Raw genomic sequence first — 27,895 nt, 5'->3', positions numbered from 1 at the left:
ATATAAGAGGTCATCATACTATAAGAATATCCTGTAAGTTTTAGAGCTGAAAACTTCCTTGTTAGTCCAATAAAAGCTTTAATTGACACCAGACCCAGAAAATGACAGAATTTACAAAGTGGGGATCTATGACGTCAAAGGGCAGCAAGCACCGCCTCTGCAGAAGAAGATCAGATTTGTCTGTGTGTTAGTAAATCAAACCAGTTGACTAAACGTCAACTTGCATTGTTTCTCTTAGTAGGATGAAAATAATATGTTATTTAACGATGATTGAAAGCTCAAAGAACACTCACCATACAATACAATAATCGCTGGAGCAGCACGTGCTGAAGCTGTCAATTAAACAGCGCAAGTTTATCAGTGACTGACGCGCAAAACTCCAGTTTTATTCATCTAATATTTTAGTTATATCGCGTTTGCACTGTTAGTGAAGATGAAAGCATTTGTGTGCAGAAATTGAGTTGCAGTGACGAGATCACTGCTTTAATTTCATTGTTTATTGTGAAAAGCGCTATACAAATAAATGTGAATTTAATTGAATTGAATGATTAGTTAACCTTAGAGCTGTAATAGTAAAAACACGCTAAAAGAGTGAGTAATACTTGGATATTTTCATATGCAAATGTGTCAGCCAATCACAGCAGTGGGTGTTTACACTGAAGTCTCACATCAGACACGCCCCTTAAAACGGAGCGTTCAAATCAGAGGCTAAAATCAGGGTAGGAAAAATGAATTTCTTTTATTCATGAATTATGACAATTTTGGATGTAAAAAGCATACTAACATTATAAGTGCACCCCAGGAATCATTATAAAACAATAAACCAACGTAGTTCATGACCCCTTTAATTTGTGTTGTGAAGATGAAGGTCTTACAGGTTTGAAATGACATGAGGTTTTTTGTTGTTGTTGTTGTTGTGTTTTTTTTTTTTTTTTAATGGATGTCAATGGAGGATATGCTTCTCTAACCCATTTGATTGCCTGTTTGATCTCTTATTATGATTGGCTGTCAATGTTTTTATTATTAATCTGCTGAAAAGAAAAAAAAATGTTCTGAATGTTTGATTGTTTCTCTGTTAACAAAATGTAAATCTCAAATTTAATAAAAAAATAAAAATATTTATAAAAACAAACAAACAAACAAACAAAAAAACATACTTAAAGGGGTGGTTTAAGTGTTTTTTTTTTTCTAGGCTTTATTGTGTTCTTGGGGCACAGTTTATCATGTCTTTTTTTTTTTTTTGAAAACGCTGTTGTATTCATATATTTTAGCTTTATTTTTACACCTCTGTTTCCACTGTCATATGAACGGCTCGTTTGACTCCCTCCGAAATGCGTAATGCCCCTCAGATTGGTCAGCAGGTTGGTAGCTGGCCCAGTGTATCGTGATTCGCTGAAGCGTCCGGAAACGCCACGCCCCTTGCGGCTGAAATTAGGCTGAAAAATATCTACAAGTCTAGATGGAATAGTTGAGGCTAAATGAATTGCTGAATGTAAGGGGAATAAAAAATGTGTGTGAGGGTTTTTCAATAGAGTACTCCACTATATAAATTGCTGTATTCCATCTTTGTTTCTTCAGACTCTAAAATAGGAGTGTCTGGACTTTGAAGTCTCTGCAGACTGTGTCCCAATATAGTCTAGTGTATAACATCATTAGCAGGGCAGGTTAGCACAATCTGCTGGTGTTTTGCTGGGATAGCAGGGTTTAAAACAGAGTGATAGGCCACTGTACATCCTTACAAAATTTGTGCGTGTGCGTGTGTGTGTGTGTGTGTGTGTGTGTGTGTGTGTGTGTGTGTGTGTGGATCAGCTTTGTATGACCCATAGCTACATTTATAAAGAAAAATAAAACTTTAGTGACACACATAGGACATAGTCTTTTGCTTCCATTTTTCACAAAGGGATGTTCAGGCTGTGCCAGTTTTCTGCTACAAAAGTTAAAAAAGAGGTCCCACTTTATATTAAGTGGCCTTAACTAATATACATCAAAAAATAAGTACAATGTACTTATTGGGTTCATATTGAATTGCAAAACACTTTTGCTGCTATTGAGGTGGGATACGGATAAGGTTAGGGAAAGCTTTGGTGGTATGGGTAGGTTTAAGGGTAGGGGTAAGGTGTAAGGGATGGGTCAACAGTGTAATTATAAATGTAATTACAGAAATTAATTACAGATGTAATTACATGCAGGTGTTTTTAAAATATAAGTAAAATGTAAAAACATGTATGTACACAATAAATGCATTGTATCAAATTATTAAATTAAATGTAAGTACATAGTAGTTAAGGCCACTTAATATAAAGTGGGACCAAAAGAGCGAAAAATGATTGAACAACTGTCATCAATAAAGGTATACAACAAAAGTTCAAATCAAAACACCATAATATATATGTTTAATGGTGAATGTTTTCTTCACATTCAATATATATCATTTTAAAATGTTATACATTAACAAAACAAAGGTTTAATGTTAAATGTCAATGAATGAATGAATGAATGAACAATTATTATTTAATATATATATATATATAAATATATATATATATATATATATATAAAATATGTGTGTGTGTGTGTGTGTGTGTGTGTGTGTGTGTGTGTGTGTGTGTGTGTGTGTGTGTGTGTTATTTACCTGTTCTGGCCTTAAATCTCTATGTAGTTCTGTTTGCCTGTCTGACCTCCTCTCTCTCTCTCTATTTTTTTTTTTTCTTTCTCTTTCTGCTGGAGCAAGCAGATGTAATCTGAGTGAGTGAGTAGTTGGTGAGCGTGTTAATAGTGTTAGGCTGTAGGCAGGGTGCTGTTCTGGTCCAGCTCGGCTGCACATGCATTTGATGGATCACTCTGCTGTCAGATCAATTTTAGAAATGCATTGGAACCGGAGAGACAAAGACAGAAAGAGTGAGCAAGACATGGAAGGATAGAGAGGGTTGGTCAGGGGCGGAGTAAAGTGGGTATGGAACCACACCGGACGATTATAAAAGGGTGGACATATGAAAGGCATTGGGAGTAAGAGATATAAAGATGATACCGCCACAGGAGATGGCAGAAACAAAGTGAGAAACAACAATGGGCTAAAATGGTATTGCTAAAGAATGTGTGGGAGACTGAAAGGTAAAAAAAACAAATGTAAGTGAAAACTATTCGATATTTCCCTCTCCATCGCCCTTGATATTTATAGCTGATGAGGACTTGAGGCTAGAGAAAAAGAATGATCTCTTTCACCCATGTGTTCAAACTGGTGGAAACTGACTATTAACTACACTCCTCCACACAAACTAAAATCCACTTTCTTCGATTTGCAAGCCACAAATATGTAGAAAATGTGCACATACTCGCTCTTCACTACAATTGGAGCAGGAAAGGTCATGTATACCATTGTGAAAGAGTGAGGTCTATTGCTCAGGCAGGTTTAGATGTTTATCAGTGCTGAAGAGCTTGAAGAGGAGCTTCAGATGAGGTTGAGGGACACTCTAGGGCTGCACGATTAATCAAAGTAAAACGGTAACTGCCATATGGTTTAGTGCGATTATCAAATCACAAAGGCTGCGATTTAATCAAATAAATATTATGCACTGTGTGTTTTTGAGTTAAGTGCTGCATTTTGCTCCGTTAAATATGAATTTTCAGGATCTCAGAGCCTCTCTGTTTGTGGTAAATGCTGCTCCACAAGAAATCATCTCTGCATGGATTGCTTATAACTTGCATTTGGGAATGTAACGTGCGACAACCATCTTCCCAAATGTATAATGAGAAACGCTTATAAAACCAGCTTTTGTCAGCAGTTCAACCTGCAGTTATCCACCTAAATTAAAGCTTGGTGCTTTATCATTTGAAAATGAAGAAATATGTATTCATTAATTATTATTATTATTATTATTAGTAGTAGTAGTAGTAGTAGTATTGGTACTATTATTAGTCTTACTTTATAGTCATATCACATTTGTTTTGGCTAAATTGAACAGCTCCACAAACAGGAGCAGCAAACCAACAGTTTTTAAATTGCATTTTTTTTTTTTTTTGGGCAATTTTAGAATAGTCTAGTAAACTCTACTTATTCAGTGTTTTTTTGCAGCTTGAGTTGATTCTTTGGAGTTACTTTGGCTGGTTTCAGAGGGGTTTTGAGTACTTTTTATAGCAGGTCAGACTCTGAGACCAGCTGGCTACTCAGCTAAACACCAGTAAAGTGGGAAGACCAGTCAAACGAGCATAAGACCGACTTTTTTTTTTTTTTTTTTTTCGACAGGGAAAGTGCTACCAAATTTCAACTTCCCAAGTCTTCAATTTGCTCGATCAAACAGGTAATAACATCCCCAAACATCATCTTCACTCATTGGTAGTGCCAAAGGAGTTGGACATGCTCGAACAAACAGAACAATGTTTTGAAGGAGTGACAGTGTTCCATTCTTCTGGAAGTCAACCTTCGAATGGTGTGCACATACAATAGTTGTCTCTGCACAACTGAGATAGGAGAGAGTATTTTAACATAGAAAAATTAACTCTACAGCACCGGTTTTCTAAAGAACTAGAAAATAAAGTCCTTTGTTGAATTGAAAAAAAAAAAAAAAAGGTTCTTTTTTTGACAGGACTTCAAAACCCTTTTTACTTTAATTGAAACATTTTATTTTTATGAGTGAATAGTGTGGAGGAGATTTGAGAGTTGTTGAAGAGTTTTTTGAGGGAGATTGAGAAGACATTTGTGGAGCTGGAGAGTTGGCTATAGGGAGTTTTGAGGTTACGGAGAGGTTGGGGAGTTTTCAGAGAGGATGCACTTGAGGTCTTTAGTTCAGCCGATGCATGCTGAGAGACTGTGAATTAAAAGCAAAAGGAAGATGTGACTGACAGATGAAGCTTGTGGAATATATTTCCCTATCCAGTACAACTTCTCACTCTCTAGCTTTTTGTCCGAGCTGCATTGTTGCCTACTGTATAGGCAGCAGTCTTCTAAGCCATCATTCTAATCATAATATAGCCTTATAAGTGAACAATTTGTTTACAACATTTTACATAATTAGCAACTGCAGACTCTACACACAATTATTTAAAAGGAGTTTTCCATTAGCATGTTGATATCGGTTAATCAACTTTGCAACTATGTCAACTAACTCTCATTAGATTATTAGTAGACTGTAGTAGTAGACTGTTTAGTTTAGTAGAATAAGTTGACATGTAGTCGCAAAGTACTTATAGTCAGTAAAATGTCTGTTTGGGGACCTTCAAAATAAACTGTTAGCAGATATTAAGCAGTCCACTAATACCAGGGACGGTTTCTTCATTAGGGTGATAGGGCGACGCACCACCAAAGTGCGAAAGGGAAGGATTTTTTCAACCACAGTGTTTCGCTAGTTGTCACTGCTCTAGACTGTTTGTTCTGCCCCAATATAGGCTAGTCTAATCTGAGTCAAGTCTCATTCTGTGGAGTACCTCCACTTTTTAGGCGATTTCAATCTGTTCTCAAAGACCTTTTTTTTTTTTTCACTGCAGGCACTGCAATGCAATCTCTAAGGGTTCCGGGAGGGCTAGCACTAACGTGCTTTCGTAATCATACGTAACCTTAACTTGTGCAACGATTGGTGGGAACAAACAATCTTTAAGCTGAAGTGATATCCAATCATTTCCTTAGTGGATAACTTACATATCACAGGCATATTCTCCATCTGTAAATGTTAGAAAGTCAAGAAAATATTTCCATTTTGCTTTCAGGAGTGGACAGGCCTTATACAAACACAAACTTCTGTGAACAAGTGTCGCCGCGCCCATGCACGCCAATCAGACGGAGCTCAATTGAATAGGAGTGCAATAATTCTGACAAAAATATACATTTTGCTAAAATATGTACAATGTACAAAATGTACAAAATACTGAGATTATACATGGCCATTCAGCCCCAAAATACAGAGATATGATTTTGGCCATATCGCCCTTACATTATGGCATGCTTTAAATGCTGAATTTTCCAATTAGCTAAGCAGTATAGATACAATATTATATCACATGTTAAATGGATATTTAACAGTTACATTCAGTCCTGTATTTCTAGTTTGGTTAGAATTAAAAAAAAAAAAAAACATTTTTAGCGCCAGCCGCCACTGACTAACTAATGGCTGGTAGTTGACATGTAGTTGCAAAGTTAGGCCTACATACACACTCTAAAACAGCAATTTCTGGGTTGTTTGGCAACCCAGCGCTATTTTTATTCAATAGCAAGTCCATCTGTTACAATCATAAAATGCTCAAACATTTAGTAAAGACGTGACAGGAGCAGCAAGAGCAGCCAATGGGAATCGGTGGGAAGAAAACTGGTATCTGTTCCAGTTTATTTAATGACATATATTTGTGTTGGAAAATTAACATAAAATACAGCTTTACCTTGTGCCATCTTGTCTGTCAGACATTTAAATTTCAACCAACCTGCGATGCTAGTGCACTAGATCAATAGCGTTCCATGAAAGTACCGAGAGAGAGATTCAGAAATAGAATGCTCTCCAAACGCGATCGTTCTGCGCAGCGCCGATTCATCTCGAACAAGACTAGTGTAGTTAGTGGAGTGCACGTGATGGCAGCTTTGTTACAGTCTTTGGTTACACACAGCGATGACGCGCAGTGGCGCCGGTGTATCATTCACTTTGAGTGTAGTTCCGGTGTATGCTGCGTTTGTAAGAGACTAGAATCCAACAGACGCTAACTGTGATGTACATGTGAACAAAATAAGGTAAAATGTGTGACTACAGACGTTTTCCTATTTGTGTAGTAATAATTTGATAGGAATACAATGTAATACAAACCTTAATTTCATCAGGACGTTTCCCCTCAGGAAGTTTTCTCTCAGAACAGAACACAAAATGACTGTTGACAAATGTATCCGTTTTGGAACAGACTACCCACCCAACATTGGGTTACACTGACCCAGCTCTAGGTAGGTATGAGCAGAGGGGGTTCATAATTTGTATTGACAGTAAAAAATGACCCAGAAGTTGAGTTACAGAAAAACTACCCAGCAACTGGGTAAAAAATTACAAATAATGCAATAAAATGACCCAACAGGATGAACCCAGCATTTGAGTTAGAAAAATAACCCAGGATTTATTTATTTATTTATTTTTACTGCATTATAGTCTAAAGTGGACTATTGAAATAAAATATTCTTTTGTTTCCATCATCTGTAATCGTTTATTATAATTATTATTATTATTATTATTATTATTAGCCTATTATTTATTTATCTCACTTTTCACATTCCTATACCAGGACCATTTTTTTCCTAAGTTGTTTCACTTTCAATTGGTTAAACAGTGCTTAATTAATAATGCATGGAAAAGCATTGACAATTCTCTTACACAAAAAGAAGATAAAAAGCAGAGAAATTAATTGGATCAAAGAAAAAGGTCAATTAAACAGTGGATTTATTCAACATTTAAAGAGTTTTTGTTTAACGTGCATTTGAAGTTGTTGCTGTTTTTTTGTTGTTGTTTTTTTTTCTGGCTTAAGAAACCTGAAACAAATTTCTCTTTCTGTTCTTTCTCACCAGATGACTCAGGAGCAGTACATCCTGGCATCTCAGCCAAACCCCCTCCAAAGGCCGGGATGTGCTACCGTGTACCCGGTGGGGATTTATGGCTGGCGAAAGCGCTGTCTCTATTTCTTCATCCTCCTCCTCCTCGTCACCATGATCGTCAACCTAGCCTTGACCATCTGGATCTTAAAAGTTATGAACTTCACCGTGGTGAGCATTTCTCTGTGTTTTATTATGTTCCGCTCTCATATGTTCTTTTAACGCTAATGCAAGCAACACTTACTATTGCTTTTACTTACGACCAACCCCTACAGTAAGTATTAAACATTAGTGCATAACTCGTCCTTTGCTACAGACATGAATTATACCATAAATTGGGCTCCTTTTGGAAGAGAGATGTGCTATTACCCCCATAGTCCTGCATTGAAGGAAGGGTGTAAGCCTTATCTAGGGACCTGAATATCATTGAGACTTTGGAGTGGGCTATTTTGACAATTTTATACCTAGAACACCCTAGTAACTGCATATAGGTACTGTAGGAAGATTTGTGTGTGTGTGTGTGTGTGTGTGTGTGTGTGTGTCAGTGTGATTCATAGGGTAACATCTAAATAAACTGGTTGTATTTAAATAAAAAAGATAACATTTTACAATAAGGTCCCATTACTTAACATTAGTTAATATATTAACTAACAGTGAACAATACATTTGTTGCAGTATTTATTAGTCTCTGTTAACATTAGTAAAAATACAACTGTTCATTGTTAGTTCATGCTAGCTCAGGTTCATTAAAGGATTAGTTCACTTTCAAATAAAAATTAGCCCAAACTTTACTCACCCTCAAGCCATCCTACGTGTATATGACTTTATTCTTTTTGATGAACACAATCTGATATATATATAACACATATCCTGAGGCATCTGAGCTTTATAATGGCAGAGAACAGGGGTCACGAGTATGAGCTGAAGAAAGTGCTTCCATCTACTAAGGCTGTGACGGTGGCAATTTTTTACTACCGTTGTGGAAAAATTGCCAACAACCATTGGTGTTGCGGTGGTGGTGCCCGGGTTGGTTTTATATATATATATATATATATATATATATATATATATATATATATATATATATATATATATATATATATATATATATATATGAAGAGTTCATTTGCAAAAACCGATAAACGCCATTTTTAAAAAAAATGAACTAAGTGCTGTGCATTATTCTCCATATATAGCACGTTCTGTACCCTAAATCCATTTTGTCAGAAGAGCCGGTTTTGCCCACTTTCAGGCATCGCAAGTTCACGTTTTACAGCAGAAGCCGACAAGCGCCCTTGTTTGTGTACAGACAGAAACCAATAAGTCCGTTTTAGCGAATCAGCGCGCAGTATTCAGGTCAGGTGACAAGGCTTCTAGTCACTTCAAAAAGACGCGCTAGCTGAGGAAAGTTTTATCAAAGCTCACTAAAAGTGATCGAGGATTTATGATTTCGACTCCTGTAAGTCCTTGTACACCATACACGACTTACATGCTGAAAAATTGGTTGTCCTTTTGCTTGTGTGTTTGTGTGTGCGCGCGCACGTGCGTGTGTGGATGAGTGCATGTGTGTGTACTTGTGTGCCGATCTGTGTGTGTGTGTGTGTGTGTGTGTGTGTATGTGTGTGTGTGTATGTGTGTGTGTTTGAGAGAGAGAGAGCGTGTGTGTGTGTGCCGATCTGTTTGTTTGTGTGTGTGTGTGTGTGTGTGTGTGTGTGTGTGTGTGTGTGTGTGCGCGCGCGTGGGTGGGTGGGTGTGTGTGTGCGTTTGTGTGCACATGTGTGTTTGAGAGTGTTTTAAATGCAATTACTTGGGTTTTGTTTAACTATGAAACATGAAATGTGGAGTTATCTGCTTTTGCCAAAAAAACGACTGTTGGAGTTATCTGCTTTTGCTAAAAAACAAACTTTTAATATATATATAAAACATACTTTCAATGAATTTTATTTTTTTAATTTACCTGTATTTTTTAGAGTTATCATTTCTTAATCAAAACAGCCCAACTGCAGTTTGATTGTTATTACTTGAAATGCACAATAAAAAAAACATGATTTGTGAGAATTCATAAAAATGGAGTTATCTGTTTTTGCAAATAAACTCTTCATATATATATATATATATATATATATATATATATATATATATATATATATATATATATATATATATATATATATATATATATATATATATCATAGGTTGCGTTAGACTTGCGTTTTGCCAGCATTTTGATGGACAAGATTGTCATAATCAATTATTACCTGTCATTTTAATTTTTATATTTTAAATACATTTAATAGCTTCTGATTTCGTCCACATTTTCATTTTTATTCACAAACTTACAAGCAAATAGGCATAGGCTATGCATTTTATTTATATTATGAAAAGAAAGTTGATCAAAGACTGTGTCACTTTTCATCTTGAAAACTTGTCGAGGATTGTGAGTGAATGCGATCAACCTTTCCCCTTTACTACTGTACAGAACAAAATAAACATGAATGAAAATCAAAAAATATGTTTAAAGATACAGTAGCTTACCGAAATCTGTATCACGTCAGTTCATTCAGTGTTGCAAACAATGTCACGTAACATTAAACTTCAAAAAAGCCAGTCGTTGACCATAAACTTATAGTTGGCAAGAAAAATAACAAAAGGAACCATTTTAAACAAAACAAACTGGATTGGAAACTTTATTATGTAAGTAACTATAAGTATTATAACTTAAACTGGGTGCTCACCTGTGTGTATCCTTTTCATTTTATTCTGGAGACTGAACTCACTTTCTGCTGTCACACTGGAGCACGCTCACCGCCAACTGGACAGGGGTGGGAATTACAACATCAGCCTCAGTAATCTGTCAAAATGATGGATGGGCTGCAGATTTTTTCTGTCACTGCTAAAAAAACATTCCGTAAATGACAGAAAAGTTTCGGTTAATGTGACCTTTGAGATTATGTAGGCTATATATATATATATATATATATATATATATATATATATACGTCACACTGCTGCCAGTGACACTCCAAGACCGCGGTGGCGCGGTTGTCATGCCTGCCATCACAGCCCTACCATTTACATCCATCCATCATAAATGTGTACTCCATATGGCTCTGGAGAGTTAATAAAGGCCTTCTGGAGTGATGCGTTTGTGTAAAAAAAAAAAAAAAAAAAAAAAAAAAACCATGAAGTAAAATATCTAGCTTCTGCCAGACCGCCTTCCATATTCAAGTTAGAAAGTGTAAACTGGCGTCGCGTCAGTTAAGCTTTTTCCGTAAGTTGAATATGGAAGGCGTAGGACGTAGCATAAGCTTTTTGAACTGCAAGAGTTTTACAATTTCTTTGTTAAATACGGAAGGCGGTCTAGCGGAAGCTAGATATTTTACTTCATAACTTGTTAAATATGGATATATTATTTTTTATTTTTTTTTTTTTTACACAAATGCATAGCTTCGCTTCAGACGGCCTTTATTAACCCACCATAACCATGATGGATGGATGTGGATGGAAGCACTTTCTTCTTGGATGTGTAAGGATATTTATTAAAATATCTCTGATTGTGTTCGTCATAAACAAGAAAGTCATATACACCTAGGATGGCTTGAGGGTGAGTAAAGCTTGTGCTACTTTTCATTTGAAAGTGAACTAATCCTTTAAATAATATTAAAGGGGGGGTTGCATGCGATTTCACTTTTTTAACTTTAGTTAGTGTGTAATGTTGCTGCTTGAGCATAAACAGTATCTGCAAAGTTACAGCGCTGAAAGTTCAATGCACACGGAGATATTGTCTTTTAAAGTTATGGCATTTTATTGCCTACAAAAACGGGTGGTTTGGACTACAACGAGCTTCTTCCCGGGTTGGTGACATCATAAACCCTTGCTATTAACATAAACACTGCCCCCGGGAACACGCAACAAAGTGGGCGAGGCCATGTGGCGCAGCATAATGAAAGCGGAAGAGTTGTTTACACCGAACGCGAGCTGTGCGACGCGACGCATCAAAAGATATAGAACCCATTATAATCTGTGATATTTTCTACACTGGATGCGGTGCTGAAGACAGATTCCAGAATCTACACGAGTTCAATGCTGGATTCACACAAAGACTTTTACTGAAAGATGAAGCAGTTCCCACTTTAAAAGCAGAAGCTGCTGTTTATCAGCCCCAAACTGTAAGTACGTTTTATTGTTTGTCTTTTAAACGTAATGTTATAGTTCTGTTGCTGTTTTTAATGCATCTAGGACATATACAAAGAGCAACTCGTTTTTGCTAGCCAGTTAGCTAAATTCTAGTGCAACAAACACTAACAAACTTCTATGTTCATAGACAAACAGTTGTTCATGCTATAAATTAAACGCTACCTTTACAAAAATGCGACTACTCAGGCATGTATTTACTACAGGAAAGCTTTAATCAGGATAAAACTGTATATTGAAAGCTAACAAACAGCAGTGACAGCATATGTAAACACTTTGACACAAATACTAAATGAAATACCATTCATAAACATCCTTCAAAAGCCGCGATTGCAGAGGTTCTACTTTTTCCTCTTCATCTGGGTCTGATTCGGCTCAATTTGATACAGCAATGTAGGCGCTATTATTTACTTTCCACCTAAGCGCGTAACTACGAATGGTAAGGGGCGTGGCGTTTCCAGATGCTTCAGCGGATCACGACAGACTGGGCCAGTAACCAACCTGCTGACCAATCTGAGCACATTGCGTATGTCGGAGGGAGTGGCTTCATAGAAGCAGGAAGTCAAACGAGCCGTTCATATGACAGTGGAAACAGAGGTGTAGAATTAAGATAAAATATATGAAAAATACAGCATTTAAAAAAAAAAAAACGAAGCATTAAGACATGTTAAACTGTGCCCCCAAAACACAATCAAGCCTAGAAAAAAAACATGTAACCCCCCCTTTAACGGATGCAAATTTAGATTTTAATTATATGTTTGTAAATTTAGCGTAGACAAGCACCACTCATATTTTCTTGAGAAAGTGTAAAAATCTAGTCATATCTGATTCTCAACAACTTGGTGTACATTTGTTGTATTCTCTCATTGGCTCGAATACTTTGTCTCCTTTTTTCTATTTGTGTGAATGACCTTACTCAGATGGTCCAGTGTACTAGCTAGCAAGCATCAGGTCACAGAACTTTATTTACCCAGCTGATTTGTCCTTGTTTAACAGCATCTGCCACACATGCTGGCTATACAGAATTACAAAGCATGGACTGCCTGGATCAGCGGAGTTGTGAACCTACTCAAAAATGAACACTCTGTGGTTTGTCTGCCGAGACAGCAAGAAGAAATTAGAGGACTTTGTGGCTTTGTGTGTGTCTGTACGATTTAGGAAGTGACTGTGTAAGCACTACAATAGAACTACAATACCTCTTTGTAGAGTTAGCATGTGTTTGAGTCTCTGCTATTGTAACACATGGCAGGCTCATGAAACCTCTTTTTGGCGTATGTGCTCATGTGTGGTCGTAGGCCCTTTTGGGGAGTAGTGTTAAGTGAAATGCTCCTTAGTCATGTCTTCCTATCGTCAGCCTGTGAGATCGCTGATACATGATATTATCGCACGGGGTGGGGGGTTCAATCGTTTACTTATCTGATCATTAATTTACTTATTTATTTACTTGATTATTTACTTATTTCTTTAATTATTTACTTAGTTTTAATGTCATGGGAAATTCCTACAGAAGTTGCGTAGGAATATTTCACTCAAAAGTCAAGCCTGTGGATCTCACACAGGCAATTTGCAAACTTTGCACGAGAGTTATGCTGGTGAAGGAGTCTCAAACCACAATCAATTATTCACTAAAATGAAAGCAAAAACTGGCCGAGCTTTTGGTATCTGTCACTGCATTAACGGCACATTAATTCTCTCAGAGACAACGAGAGCTGAATCTACCTATATGCTGATAACAGTAGGCTATATCAACTATCTAATTTATTAGCTCAATTTTTCTCTTGTAGCCCATACATTAATAGTGGGAAAAAAGTAAGAATCAATATTTCTTGGTAAACAAGTTTTTAAGTCTGTGTTTGAATCTGCTTTTGATTTTCATTGATGACTGATTAATGTGCAGTGTTCGGACCTACAGACTGTTACTATATAATTTTAGTGATAATATTAATAATAATAATTTGTTATATGTTATTAGTGTTATTTATGTGCTATGTAAACAAAACAAAATGCAGATGAACAACAATGCCTTTTTTTTTGTCTTGGCTCAAACAACAACTTTATATGAATGATGTATCTCTTTTATAACAAGTACTTAATTGTGAATAGATCATCTCTGCCATCAGCGATATCTCTGACTATTTCGATACACATCATTGTCTGTTGGCTCAACCCTAATGTGCAGCTGTGTGAACCCTACTTTGCTGTGTGACTGCCAAAGGGACTGTTCCATGCACAGACCTATAAATTTGGACTTTATCTTGGCAAACCTTGAGTTGTTTAACCTGTATAGTGCCTCCCAGGTGGATCTTTCCCCAACTACAATGGCAGATATCAAACCTTTTGTTTCATCACTACATGAGCCACCAGAGTTGGACTGAATGACCACATATAGGCATATATAGGCATACTGTATATTCACATATACACATATATTCTTCTATTATTCCTTGTTATCATGACTGCATGGAACTCTAAAAATTCAGAGCTGGTGCTGTGATGTGTCCATAATAATAATAATAATAACAATAATAATAATGATCTAGTTTAAAATATAGTTTATAACCTATGTGCCAAATTCTTAGAAACTCACTCTTTGTAGGTTAGTTTCATTATATAAATAACATTTTGACTATTTTTTAAGAAAGGTTTATATGACTCCTAGAAATTGTGTAAAAAGTAACACAATAGATAAATTATAATAATAATTATAAAAAATAAATAAATAAATAAATAAAAAAGTGTGTATTATTAACAAGCATCATGAATTATTATTAAATTTAATTATTAAAATTATTTTTGTGTGACCACAGGAATTTTCACAAACTGTAATGGAAGAGGTAAAATTATGATATTTTAAAATACATGAGAATCTGCAGGGGTCCTCCCAATGACATAATTTCCTGTTTTGTGTGTGTGTGTGTGTAGGTGTGTGTGTGTGTGTGTGTGTGTGTGCGTGTGCATGTGTGGCATATGTGGTTTGAGGACACAAATGTGTATAATGACATGGGTATTACAACGTAAAAATGGTTTACGAGGAAACTTGCTGTGTCCTCATAAACCAAATGACTTAAAAAACATACTAAACATTTTTTTTTCTTTTTTTTTCTCCAGAAATTCAAAAAAATGCAGACAGTTTTCTGTGATGGGTAGGTTTAGGGGTAGGGTTAGTGTAGGGGGTTTTTATACAGTATAAAAACCATTTCACCAGTGGAGAGTCCCTGTAATCACATATATCAACGTGTGTTGGTCAGACTTCAGGAATTTAATATGGTAGAGAGGTTTTTCATATATTAATACCAGTAAATCACTTACAGGCCCGAAATGTCAAAACTAATTTTAATGCAGAAATGAAAAACATGTTTATCACAATAGAATCAGGCAAGACAAAATGAGCATCATGTCATTGACCCAGCTATAGAAAAGGGGCACGATTTGAATGTATACTCCACAAAAACCTTCAAAGCAATAATCTCTGGCCTATAGAAATCACAAACTCTCAAATTATGTGGCAAAGTTGCAAGTAAAAATATATTTTTGTAACCATAACAACTTTTTTATTGTCTTAGTGGTTTCCTGAAACTAGGGTCTCTGTTCTGTCCCATACAGAACAAGAGGCGTACCATCCATTCATCCATCCATCCATCCATCCATCCATCCATCCATCCATCCATCCATCCATCCATCCATCCATCCATCCATCCATCCATGTGGCCTAATAGTGCAGGCTCATACACATTGAACACATGCTCATGTGGGAGATGCATGTTCGAGTCTGGCCTGTGTTGTGTTCCCATTCCATTAACTTTCACTATCCTTGTTTTCCTGTCATATATTCACTGTCTTAATATAATAATAAAAAAAATGACATCTTCACTCCACATTATTTAAACATGGGAACTAGTGAAAGAACGCACAAAGGCTTTTTAGCGTACACTATCTTACACTATAACTGATAAATATCTTTATAGTGTCATCAGAGCACTTACATATTGTATTTTGCTGTACAGTTATATAAGCGTTAGCAAACTGTACATTCCCTCATGTGATTACCAACTTACCTAATAATTTTACTAACTCCAAATCTCCAGCTATACCGAAACCACCACCAAGTGCAACATGAAAATCATATGGAATGACCATATATGAGGGGCAAACACTTTGACATACTGTACTGTAATACTCACTATCCGTTGCTACGGCAACGAGAGCTTGATAAACCAATCACAAGTTACATATCTATCCATTTTCACCAATTTCTGCAAAATGTGTATTTTCCAACTCAATTTACCTGCCTGGTCACCAGCTATTCCAGCTGTAATATCCCTCAATCCCCTGAGGGGCCACTGCTTGGACTGGATATATATGTATGCAAATCAGCTTGGTCAAGTCAAGTCAATCCACCCCTACTGTTTTCATAAATGGCCCCCAACTATCAAATCTCCACTAAGCTGGCCCAAAACAGCAAGGGGGGTGACGGAGGCAGAGATGGAGAGAGTGAGTGAACAAACATCAGGCTTGGGGGAAGGGAAAAAAGGCACATGGGTAATTTCACAGGAGCCGTTAGCAAGTCTCTAGGGTTGGCGGATTCTGCTGTTACTAAATCCAATTGTGCAGATGAATATCCTTCCCGTTATCCCATGAAGCTGAATATTCCACTGATATTAGTCAAATCCCTCACAGTGATAAATGTCACACAAGTCATAATTCTGTCTGTGTGTGTATCTGTTGTGAACTAAGGAAGTAGCCACACACATTTGTGTACAATAATGTGTTTTTTGTTTTGTTTTGTTTTTTCTTTCCTTTATTTGAACTGTTGAAAGTGTTCTTCAAAATATCTTTTAAAGTGTACCGAACGAAGAAAGTCATAGAGGTTTGGAAGGATGGAGAACTGTCCTTTTTTTTTTTTTTTAAATTACAGTCAAACGTCTTCTAAAAAACAGTAAAATAAAAGTTACAAACAAACATTTATGAAGCTTTGATGGTATTTTCAGAGGAAAGGTATTTTTGAACTGCTGCTTCTATTTCTTTATGTAATCAGAGCTGTATGTATCTGGCACAAAACATGATCTAATTTAGGGACCATTAATTTAACATAATTTACAAAACCTTCAAAAACATAAATTTATATAACTTGAAAGCATAGTGATGAAAATCTGAATTTAACTAAATATGTAGCTTAGAAAAGATGCAGTGACTGAATTAGTGAATTTACATATTTAATACATGAATTATTTATTTGATCAGAGAATCATTTATATATATATATATATATATATATATATATATATATATATATATATATATATATATATATATATATATATATATATATATATATATATATATATAAACCAAGCAAACAAACTTATTCACTTATGTAAACTGCTACTTGTTGGAAAAAAAATAAAAATAAATAAATACTACAATTGTAGTTTCTCTGTTTTGAAAATAGTTATGCTACTGAAATATGTAGTTAGGTTAGTAGCTTTGCTACTTGAACTTATTTATTACCTAGTCTTAATTAGCCAGACTTAAAACAAGTCTAGTCCTCATTGCAGCTCATTTCATGTATATAGGAATAAATAAGTCCGCCTTATTAACATGCAGTGTGACCAAGCACATTTTGTTTTTCTTTGCTTTGCTATGCTTTTGCTGTGTTTTGTTTGGTCATTTAGGAGGCTGGGTCAAGGGCATAGAATTTAGTAGGGACGCTAGAGATACATCCCTAATAACCAGCAACAACTAAATTGTCCCTGTAGCAATAATTTTGATCAAACAATTAAAATACATTTATATGTAACTGCTGTTGCTTTCATTTTGGTCACATTTCAAATGAAGTAATTAGAACCTTGAACCTTAGAAATAAATACGCTGGGAAATTGCACTCTTTTTTCAAGGGCATGCTTTCATTGCTTTGATGGAGTAAGAACATAAGGTAAGTGTTCCTTTTTAACTTTGATTTAATTTTGTAGATGTATGTTTTACGGGTATGTTTTCTTTCAGAATCATCATTGGTCCAATCTATTTTTTAATATTAATTATTATTAACTTAATTTTAACTTAAATTAACAATGAGATTTTCTGACATTTATGACACAACGCTTTCCCGCGATTGAAAGGTTTTTCCGTCAGTCCATGTTTTCACTGTTATACGGTAGGGGGCACTGTTACAGAACCTTTGAATCCAAAAACAAGTGAAGAAAAAGATCTGTGTAAACCAGTAGGAGTTGAGCTGCATCTGAAAGTTTAAAAATGCTGCCTACAGAGGACGCATTCCAAGGTAGGCAGCCATTAATGCACATCCCAATCCAGTGTTGCTTCACTTCTTTTCCCTGAGATACCTTCATCTGATTGATTTTTGAAGGCAGCATAGATATATCCCTCTCTGCCTTTGATATCCCACAATCCTGTGCTTTCCATTCTGTGACAGGGATAAAACATAAAGATGTGTTTGAAAGTTGTGGTTTGTGGTCAGTTTGTATGTAAATGTATGTTTTTGGCTAATGTTTTCCACTTCTGATGTCATTTCTAGTGAGAAATTACTATTGTACTAATTAAATATTTGCTTGGTTATCACCAAAGCTCACTCTATTTTGATGTAGATCATTAAACTGTTACGCTTCCTCAGAAGTCGTGAGGTACCTTTGTGCATAAAAGCTGCCTATAAAGTCATTGCCTGATAAGGCAGCGAGGCAACAAGTCAGCTGCCTAAGTTTTCAGACACAGCCCTAGTCTCGCGTAGCAAGACTTTCAGACTGTCGGCAGAAAGTCTGGACTCCAGCAGCTTCCATTGGCCAAGGACTGCCCAAGAGGACATCTGACCGACATGTGAAGCAACCAATCACAGCTTCTTTCTTTGGACCGCTGTCCCCACAGACCAGCATGCAATAGGTTGTTTGCAATCACGTGATTCAGGTGGAGGGCAAACAGTGAAAATTAGAATGGAAGAGATGGTCCAAAGTCCTTTCTTTGCTGGTTTAGAAACAGAAAATCACAACATATGTTGGACGCAATCCTTATGTTATGAAGAGGAGCGACTTTTCCGCTGAATTAAAAGACTTTCCTGCCATCGAGGAGATAGATATAGAGAATGTGAAGCTACCGTCATGCCGTGTTCAGTTCTGTTCTGGGTTTGTTTATATCGCGCTGCCTTTCTACTAGTGAAGTTAGAGCAGTATTTTGATTTAAATAAACCCACTGCCTTTCACTCAAAATAATCACATACTTTGCTGAGTTTTGTATGGTTTTTGTGTAATAATTAACATTGTTTTAGAATATGATCACTCGTCTTGTGAATGATTATAGCTTGCACACAGCCACTTCAGAACTGTTCACAAGCTTCTATGGGTTTGATTTTGGTTGTCATTTGTTGAAATAAATACAAAAATACAGCGTGTCTGTGTCCTGAACGTGACCCTCAGATTCTCCTCCGTGGTCATATAGGAAAGTGAATATTTACAAAGACAACATTAAAACTAGTTACATTTACACGCTTCCAACAAATAAATGGATCGACTTCTGTCAGCTTGTTGAACACATTCATTTTATTTGGACATGTTCTACCATACGATGGCTGAAGCAGCAGTGTGTGACACTGTTCTCATGGTAACCAGATCAACAGTGTGAATGGAATACTACAAAACTGAAGTAAAAATACCAAATTATAATTAAATAGGATAAAATATCTTCTCCTCCCTGCAAACAATAGCATGAAGAATGTGAATATTTAACCAAGTCAAAAAGGTAAGCAGGTATCCATATTCATTTCAAGTATCAGCAGACGCAAACCGCTATAAAAGGCAACAACTTTTAAAGTTAAAAAACAAAATAAGTTACAAAAAACAGTATAAGTTATGTAAACGATACAAACACCTTCTAGGTTCTCGATTTTATCGATTTGAGCAACCATAAACGACGCAAAACATGCGAATTTTGAGTTTTTGATAGGATTCCTATATAGAAACATCACTCCCTGCCCTCCAGACTCATTCGTGCTGCTGCTGTCACGTCATGTGCAAACAACCTATTCATTCAAAAACGTTTTGCAGGTTAACTAGAACAATGGCACAACAATGGTGCTGTCAACTTTACATGTTTTTGAAAATCCAGCATTTAGTTGATCCTGATAAACGGAAACTGTCACAGTTGTAAACACAACAAGTATCTTCTTCCATAAGGGGGTTTGGCATCACGATGGCTTTGTTTCCAGGTCGTTAAAGACTGTAACACATCTCCCTGAAATCCTGGAGAATTCAATCAATCAGAAACGACTTTGAAACTCTCAAAGTGTTTCCAATTTTGGGTGCCATACCCATCAGACTATAGAAGTTATTTATGCATGAGTAAGCTAACGTGATCACCAAACATTCAACACATCGGACAATGTGTGACTGTAGTGATCAGATGTAAGTAAAGTAGACTGTAGCTACTTCCCAACACTGGTCAGTTCATATGTATTTGTGAGTTTGGTCTTTGAGGTAAGCGACTAGAGAATTTGTGTAGAGTGAAAGTGAAAGAAAGTGGGTCAAAGAACTTTACATCTTTGAACTTTGAGTGAAGCCAAGTAATGTATTTGCCCTCTTTCAGAGGAAATGCACAGAGGTTGTCACACAGCCCTCTCTCTTTGTTCCTCTCCATCAGTCTTTTCCTTATTCTTTTTCTCTTTTTTGGAATGCATCTGATCTCTTGCTCTGTGTGTATGAGGTTGAAAGGCTGTTTTGAAAGTTGGTGCATCATAAGCAGATACAGGAAATTCATTGGTTTTCCTTCTGCATCAAACTGTGTGTGTTGAATGTGTGCTTGAGCATAAAAGGCTGGGTCATCATGAGTGATGGCTTGTTTGAATGTATGTGTACAAATGCAGTCTTGAAATGACCTGGAAAGTGCTTTTAGTCAGAATGACACATAGGCAACTTTGTGTTTAAAGTCAAGCTAACATCAGGCGTTTTCAATAGATCATATATGTTTAGAAATTTTCCCATGGATTTTGAGCAGGCATTTAAGGCTGGAATACACTACATGATTTTTCCCTCGATTTATAGTCTGCACAGTTGACGCTAGTTGACAAAAGTCAGAGCCAGTCTGCAGATTTGAGCCGACAGATTCCATGGAAAATTGCGTAGTATATCATGGTCATAGACTCCGATTTTTTTAGCTTCAGATTTTGATTCCATCCAGTCGGAGGATATCAAACATGTTTGATATTTTGAGCCGATTTTAGAACACACATCAGTGCACTATATGTGTTGTTGTTATATAAATACAGTACACGATACAGTCATACGCTGCCCAAACAATGCAAATCAAGGGTGCAAAGTCAAAAAGATCGAGAAAAAAATTAGACTACTGTACAAAATCGGGTAATAAGGAAAAACTTACCTCATGCAGCGCACGAATCACAAGCTTGGCGCCTGACGAGTAATCATGGTAATCATTTTGAGACCATAGAGTCTAGACTGTAAAAGGTTGAGACACTAAAATATACCGCTTACAGCCGCTAGATGGAGCCGCGCCCGCGAGATCGCACATGACATTCATGAATGAGAAAATGCAGAATCTGCCGTTTTATATTTGTTTGCGGCAGTTTCGTCACACAGTCGGGTCAATACAGCTCACGTCGCTCCCAAGTTGAAAAATACGGAAATTCTTTTTCATAACGCAATAAAGAAATCACTGAAGAATAAGTGGAGCTCCACCATGATAGAAAAATTGCTTCGGTAAGTACTGTACTGCTAGCTTTGTCTTGAGAGTTAGCAAACCACATTCTGCGGCAAATCCGGATTCAGATCCATTATTAAATATGTTAATATTCATCACTATTATACATTTACGCCAGAATAATTATAAATTATATTACATTAAATGTATATAGCGACTGATTATGATAATTGATTACATTATAGGACATTCATAAAGCTACACAATTTACCTCTAACTCCTGTTGTAATCTGTCCATACTGTGTCTACCCACCCCTGTCTATCTCCAAAAGCATTTGCCTCGCATCTTCCACTACTCATCTCTTGCATTTGTTTCGCCTGTCTGTCATGCGTCTCCTAGCAACCAAGCATGTGTTTCTGTTTGTGTTCCGAACGATTTTAAAGTCTGGTAGTGTATGATGCCCGGCTTTTCTCTGTAACCATTTGCAAAGTCGGCAAGTGTATGATGCCTAGTGTTTTAAAAATCTGTTCAGATTTTAAAAATCGTGTAGTGTATTCCAGCCTTAGTTAGTGGTGTTATTTGAGCAGCATCAGATATTCTTCTCCTCGTACTTCATGTTAATTGGTATATTGATTTATTCAAACCCTACTAGCTTGAAATGACTTTGGATCAGTAACTGAGAAGATCCATCCGAGCATATCTTTCCTTCATAGCAGTTTTCCCTTATTATTTCTAAATGGAATATTACGGAGCAAGCTGGTTTTGATATAAAGGGCAAGGCAATCATTTATGCATGCTTCCTGTTTGGTCTGCTTATTAGAGATTTGATGAATAAGGTTCCACATTTGAATGATTGCTTCCTGATTGTTTATTAAGTTTCAATGTCATGGGTCGCAGCAGTAAAAGGACAGAGTTAGCAGTATGCCTGTGTGTGCGTGCACGCTCACGCTCATATTTCTCTTCTTTTTTGTTTAAATGAAACGAAAGCCGTTGCTGTGAAAATTATTATTATCTTAAGTGTCCTTTTTTTTTACACATGAGCTGTTCAGTACAATAGAAGTTGAAAAGCTTTAGATTCAAAAACCACAAAGCCCCAGGCAGAACAAAAAGAAAGAAAAAGAGATTTATAATAAAATAAAGAGATAAGCAATGAGATGAACAGAGAGAACGATTCTGAGTTCATATGCACAGTTGCAGCTATGTATTCATTGAATATAAGTCTTATTATGAAGGCTTTTGTTTGCATCCTGGAGAAATGTGGACTAAAGTGTGATGTTGTGTAGTAGTTAAGGCTCAGGATTGGCAACTGAAAGATTGCTAGTTTGAACCCCATGAGGTTTGACCCATTTTATTGCCATAATGATACATTTCTGAGAAATGTGTGATAACAGTCAAGTTGTTTCAGAGGCATAGCAAGCTGTTAGTTACTCTACCATTCAAAAATTTAGGTTTGGTAAAATTTTAATATGTTTGATATACATTTCTTATGCTCACCAAAGCTGCAGTAAATTAAAATAACTCTTTTCTATTTTTAATATATTTTAAAATATAATTTATTCATGTGATGGCAAAGCTGAATTTTCAGAAGCCATTACTCCAGTCTTCAGTATCACATGTTCAGGTTTGGCACTGGCGCCACAAGGGGGCCTAAGGGGGTATTGCCCCCTCATGTCTCATTTGTGCCCCCTCAGTTTCAATTTGCCCCCCCTCCACCCCTGAAACGTGATAGATTTGAACCCTTTGACACATACAATCACACTGGTGTGATCAACTGCTAAATTCAAATGTGCTTTCGCTTTTAGGCTGGCACTGAACCAGAGACGGACATGCTCAGTGCTTTATATATCACAACTATTAAGTGTTTTTAATCACATAATGCTAAATAGACATTTAAATCAATACATATATATATTTTTTAATAATAAAAATAATTCAGTTATTGCTGTAAAAGAAGTACACATTTTTAACAACTTGTCTTAATGTGACTTGTTCTGCAGCCAAAAGTCTGGATAAGCTAAAGTATGGTTGCATTTTGTTTGGGAAAAAACTGCTTGTTATTGGAAAAGTGAAATCGCACATCAAAATGTCACGTAGCTTAAAAAATATTGAAGTTAAAAGCATGGCTACATTTTGTTCCTCCTAAATGAAAGCACACATACATCGACTCATGGTTTTCTTCCCACACTCTCACCATAAGCCTGAAGAATATCCTTCAGACCAGCCAAATAAAAACTAAACATTCAAAAACACTCTTGACATTAAGACACAAGGTAAAAGCGAGCTAAGTGTGCTGGGTGCACGCTGGGTTAGATTGGTCACAGAGAGCGTGAACAGAGACTGAATGCAGTTGATATGAGTTTAATGCTGAGCTGTTTGGGGCTATTGAGAAGGACCTGTGTAATTCTGAAGAGGGTTGCTAAGAGGTGAGAGGCAGGTAAAAAGAGAACACCAAGGGCTTTTTTGTATGCCGAGCTGTTCATACTGTAAACAACTCTCTCACAGGCCTGCACGCAAATGGGAATGACAGGAAAACAGTCTGATGAATGAATTTGTTCCTTTCATGCATCTCTTTTGACAAAACCACACACATGAATTAAAAGAGCAGACCACTCAGCATCCCACAGATGTTCATACTCACATGCAGACAAATTCTGAAATCAAAGGGCTATATTCTACACTTCCTTTTTATTATAAGCAACGTATTTTGATTACAGATGATAAAGAGACTTTATTCAAGTGTGGACATGACCAGTGATCAGTCTATAAACCACTACTTTTAAATGATAATAAATATATATATATATATATATATATATATATATATATATATATATATATATATATATATATATATATATATATATATATATATATATATATATATATATATATATATATATATATATACCTACATATGATCAGTGTATACATATGTATGTGTATATAAAATATAAAATTAGAATTTAACATTTAGTAATTTCAGGTAACAGGTTTCAGAATTTTAGTTACATGATGTGTTTCTAGAGCCTGATTATACCGACTGCTGTACAAAGTTTTGCATCAGTTATTTTAATGAGAAAATCCCAATCGTCTCTTTAATTCATCTTTCAACAGATTACTTTGTACTTTAAAACACTTATGTACAATTACCCGTGAAAACTTTTTTTACTTTTATTCAAGTGGTTTTTGTTGGATATTTTGACTTTTATTTGAGCAAAATTTTGACCGATACACTGCCCTCCAAAAGTTTGGAAACACCCCTGGCAAAGTGTGGTTTTGGACAATATCATATATATTACATAACATATATATATTTTTTTTTTTTTTTTTTTTTTTTTTTTTTTTTTTGGTGCATATGCATTACAGTAACTTGACATTATCATTGAAGACCAGCAATAATAATTTTCATTTTGATTACATAATATTGGGAATATATACATGTCAAAGTCAGACATGCCCCTTTGCTAGCTGTGATGCCTGGTTACTGGTTTAAACTTGGCCATGGTTTGTAAAAGATTTTTGGGTCAGCACACCTTAGCTTCAACAATTGATTGCCAATTAAGTTTAGAATACAATGAACCAATTAGAACCCAGTTTAGATCAGATAGCTGCTAATGGTGGATATTTTGATGAATCGAAAAAATAAATAAATAAATAAATAAATATATATATATATATATGAAGATATATATATATATATATATATATGAAGAGTTCATTTGCAAAAACAAGTAACACCATTTTTATTAATTCTCACAAAACATGTTTTTTTTTTATTTTTATTTTTTTTTATTGTGCATTCCAAGTAATATCAATCAAACTGCAGTTGAGTTGTTTTGATTAAGTAATCATTTTTTTGAACTTTTTGAGAGGGTTACCTGATTTGCCCACGTCATAGTGTGGGAAGGGTGTAGGGGTGAGGTCGGGTGAAGGGGATCATTTCCATTGCATGATTTATAAACACCCACCAGTTTGAAAACACCCACAAATTTAGAAAAAAAAAAAAAACACTTTTGTTCCTCAGAGACGTCATACTCTGACTAGAAGCCTTGTCACCTGACCTGAATACTGTGCAATCTTATTCTTATTATTAAATGTGATAATAAGAAATGTGTCTGGAGGACTGATTTATGAAGGATCATGTGTCACAGTAATAAATGACTTTTTAAAATATATTAAAATAGAAGGCGGTTACTTTAAATTGTAATAATATGTCACAATATTACTATTTTACGGTATTTTTGATCAAATAAAAACAGCCTTAGTTAGCATAAGAGATTCTCTTTTAAAAACATGAAAAAACATTAACCTTTGAACAGTAGTGTATCTAACTGTGGTAGACAGTACATTATTTACACAGGAAAAAGAGGATAACAATTCTTGAGCGTGACATACTTAATTTCAGAACTCCAGGAGTGAAAAGCAGGATTTTCCGACAAGCATGTGAAGGCAGCAGCATAGTTGTTCTATCAACTCCTTCTAGACAGTACATCAAACTATATTTCAAACAAGCCAAGAAAATTATGCTGTCCCTGATATTTCCCCTTTAAAAACACAAACTAAAAAGTTTTACAAAGAAGTCAGCGCATATACTAAAACTATGGCTGTCTTTCAATTCACTCAACCATTTGCTAAAACAGCACACATACACAAGCCTTCTGCTGACCCTCTGAACTCTTTGGGGAGCATTAAGCCTGATGGGTAGGTGATAAACTGCAGGAGCGAGGTGAGAATTCAGGTGTGCCTCCACTAAAAGTGCTGATTGGTGTTTCTTAAAACAATACTGAAACAGCTAGTCCTGCCATTATTCACTTTTCAGTGGATTAGCTGTCAAAAGAGGCAGCAAAACAACACCCTGCTCTGAATATCTCCCACTCTCCAGACCTCTCCTCACTACAGATACAAATCAGTGCAGTCAGCAGTCTTCGTTTTCTCACTCCCTCCATCTCTCTTCGCCAACACACACACTCAGAAACAGTATTCAAGTGGATCTGCGCCTTTGGTGTCAGAAATATTGGACTAAACGGGAAAGGCAACATTAGGCGCACAAAGCACGCGCACACAATTATTTATACAAAGAGCATGTCTTGCTGTGACAGATCAGTGATTATGAGAGCCATATTGTCTCAGCATCTGTCCCGGGTTTTGTCATACCTCAAGTCTGAATCAACATACTGTCACCACCACTGGCCAGGAAACAAACACGTCGCCGACGTTGGGAAGAAGTTTAATCTATCAGCAACTAGTGATAAGAAAACACACAGAAAACACGCTGGTGGTTCATGCTGGATGAATTCGAAATGTTCCCCATCCAAGTACATTTTAATACAATCAGCTTTTAAATGTGGTAATTTAGTATTTGCATAATTACAAATGTACAGTTTCATAACAGTGTTGTATAACCAACCAGAATTGTTACCAAAGCCAGTGAATTTGTTTCTACAACTTTCAAGCTATTATAGCGACAATTCCCCTGGAGCAACGTGGTTTTAAATTCAACAAATTCTAATCATAATTGACCCCATTTATTTTCTTAATATACATTCTGGTCTTATTCTGCACTGTTCATCTGTGCACACTATTCCAAAGAAGGGAGAGAGATAGAGAGAGAGAGAGAGAGAGAGAGAGAGAGAGAGAGAGAGAGAGAGAGAGAGAAGAATCTTAAAAGGCTGTTCTGAATTAGCAGTTTGAGTCAGACTCACTAAGGCAGTGAATCATTCAGAGCTGCTACCGAGTTTACAGTTAACCCCCCTCCAAGTCATTTTTCAGTTGTGTCCTGCTAGAAATGAACAGTTAAGCCTCGTTTAAGCCTCATTTACACTGCATTCGTCTGCAGTGCATTACAGCGGCTGCACTCTAGTCAATGCTTGTGTTTACACCAGCTGCTCCGCACTGCATTTTAGAAGCATCCCAGTAGCAGCTCGCCATGCCACTTCGCGAAAGATAGGTGCCTCGCCTATTTTTGACAGATGCCGCGTCCAAGACGCGCAGCTCAAATACAAAATAAAGTGAAAATATTCACCCTGTGTAAACTCCCGCTCATATTTCACATCACTAGGAGGCCAGAAACTGACAAGAGATTCAAAGTTGAAAAACTTGAAATTTCTTTGTTTTTGTTGTCCATTACAGGACTTTTAAGTGTATTAACTTCATCTGTAGGTTAGAGCAAAATAAAGTATGGCATATTAATAAACAATTAAACCGGACAAAATATAACCATTTAGCCATTAAAAACGAAAAAATCAAGGAATCCAGCCGCTTCGCTTCTGAAATGCTTCTGGTGTGAGTTGACACCGCATAGAGGACGGAACAAAACCTTGCCACCTTGCGCCGCAGACACGTGCAGTGTAAACAAGGCTTTACTGTGATGTATTTAGGTTCATTAGATTTAAACTGATCTATTTAGCAACTTGTTGCTCATATGACATGTTGTGTTATCCTATTAAATTTTTTAGTTTAATTAATTACATGATGCGGTGATTGATTAATCAAATTAA

At 36.2% G+C, this 27,895-nt stretch overlaps 1 protein-coding gene across 1 annotated transcript in view; it reads left to right on the top strand.

The window, feature by feature from the left end:
• The first annotated feature begins 7,525 nt into the window (after nt 1-7,525).
• Nucleotides 7,526-27,895, top strand: part of LOC137032282 (zeta-sarcoglycan) — a 131,018-nt gene continuing 110,648 nt past the window's right edge. Inside the window, exon 1 of the mRNA XM_067403998.1 lies at nt 7,526-7,720. Coding sequence (XP_067260099.1) covers nt 7,526-7,720 — 195 coding nt within the window. The remainder of the gene's footprint in view (nt 7,721-27,895) is intronic.

Source organism: Chanodichthys erythropterus, chromosome 12, assembly GCF_024489055.1.
Source record: "Chanodichthys erythropterus isolate Z2021 chromosome 12, ASM2448905v1, whole genome shotgun sequence".
Classification (NCBI taxonomy): domain Eukaryota; kingdom Metazoa; phylum Chordata; class Actinopteri; order Cypriniformes; family Xenocyprididae; genus Chanodichthys; species Chanodichthys erythropterus.
The sequence above is the reverse complement of the archived record's forward strand: the minus strand, read 5'-3'. Positions and strand labels throughout refer to the sequence as shown.